At 63.1% G+C, this 1,458-nt stretch overlaps 1 protein-coding gene across 1 annotated transcript in view; it reads left to right on the top strand.

Moving 5' to 3' along the window:
• EMIHUDRAFT_251383 (hypothetical protein) overlaps positions 1–567 on the top strand; it is a gene marked incomplete at both ends in the record, with an annotated part of 2,357 nt that extends 1,790 nt beyond the window's left edge. The window contains 2 exons of the mRNA XM_005792141.1: positions 166–483; positions 532–567. Coding sequence (XP_005792198.1) covers positions 166–483; positions 532–567 — 354 coding nt within the window. The remainder of the gene's footprint in view (positions 1–165; positions 484–531) is intronic.
• Between the last annotated feature and the right edge of the window lie 891 nt (positions 568–1,458).

The raw sequence follows: 1,458 nt of genomic DNA, 5'->3' as shown, positions 1-1,458 counted from the left end.
CGCCCAATCACGTTGCCACATTGCGACGGCTCGTGACCGTTTCGCCCATTGCGTCCTCCTGCAGGCATCCAAACCATGGCGCTGACGTGCCTCGCTTCGGCGCTCTTCGTCGCTGGCGTTTCTCTTGAAGTGTTTTGCCTCTTCATTGCGACCTTCCGTGAATAGGCGCTCTACACCTTTGGAGGCATCTATTGCGAGCAGACGGGCCCGTCGTCCTGGGACACTTCGCGCGTGGCCTCATCGGTCGTCTCGGGCGTCAGCTTCATCGGAGGCGCGGTGATTGTTAAGGGCAGCGACAAGAACCCGCACGTCCACGGCCTGACCACAGCCACTTCGGTGTGGCTCTCGGCGGCGCTCGGGCTCATGGCTGGCGGCGCGCTCTACCCGGTCGGCTTCTTCGCCGCCCTCACCGCAGTCTTCTACTTGCGCTTCGGCCCGCGCTCCTACGGCACGGCGCCGGCGAGCCTCGCGCACAGCATTTGGGTGCCCGCCGGCCGCGCGGGCGCCTCCTCCGCCGCAGCCCCATTGGAGGAGGATCCAAAAGGGGAGGAGGGTCTGAAGTCGTAGCCTGGGACGGCGCCGACTCGCTTACGTTGTGGAGCGACGACCATCCGCTTTTAAATCTTGCAATGGCCGTATTTTCACTTCCCGCGGCACGCCTAGACGCTCTCAAGACTCAACTGGCGCTGCTCGTTGTGCTTCGTGAGGCGCACCGAGCTAAATTGAAGCTTCTCGCGGCCGAAGTCGCCCATGTTCTGAACCGACCAGATCACGGCCGAAGTCGAGCCCGTCGCCGTCGTCGCCTGGTGGCTGACGTACTAGTTCAGGGACAATTTGAGAGCAGGACGCCGGGTTTGTCTTGTATGTGCATGTCGGGCCTGGGTGTGTGTGAGGGGCAGAGGGGCGGGAGCGTGCGGGGCAGAGGCCCAACGTCGGGCGGCTTGTCGGGGTCCGGAGCATTCGAGGGGGGAACGAGGAGGGGGGAATGGGCGGTCGGCGATGGAGTATGATGCGACAGGGCGTACGGGGTAGCCGTCACTCTCCTGCCTCACAAGGGCGGGGCTGTCCCGGAAAGTGAGAAACGCCGGGCAGCGTGACGCGTCAACGAAACCTCCCATACGTGTTTGGGCTCCTCCTTCGCTGTCCCATCTCCCCATCTCTTTCCCGCCTAGGCGGGGCAGCGGGTGGGCGCGCAGTGAGGCGTGGCGTGTGAGTGTGTGCGACTGCAACGACGGACCGCTCGCAAGTGACCATTGGGTTTGTACTATTAACAACGAAGGCGCTCTCAAAAGAAAGAAAGACAGCAGCCAACCCAAGGGAGGGATGGGACAGCGTTTTCGACGGGGAGCTCCTCAACTCTGAGCACTTTGGAGTGCGGTCCTCAGCAACCTCACATCCAGGGCGGGGGAGCTATGAAGCGCACCCAGGATCGGCATCGCGAAGCAGAGTTCGCACTTG

This window comes from Emiliania huxleyi, assembly GCF_000372725.1.
Source record: "Emiliania huxleyi CCMP1516 unplaced genomic scaffold EMIHUscaffold_1091, whole genome shotgun sequence".
In the NCBI taxonomy this organism is placed as follows: domain Eukaryota; phylum Haptophyta; order Isochrysidales; family Noelaerhabdaceae; genus Emiliania; species Emiliania huxleyi.
Note: the sequence above shows the minus strand (reverse complement) of the source record. Positions and strands in the feature narration are given on the sequence as shown.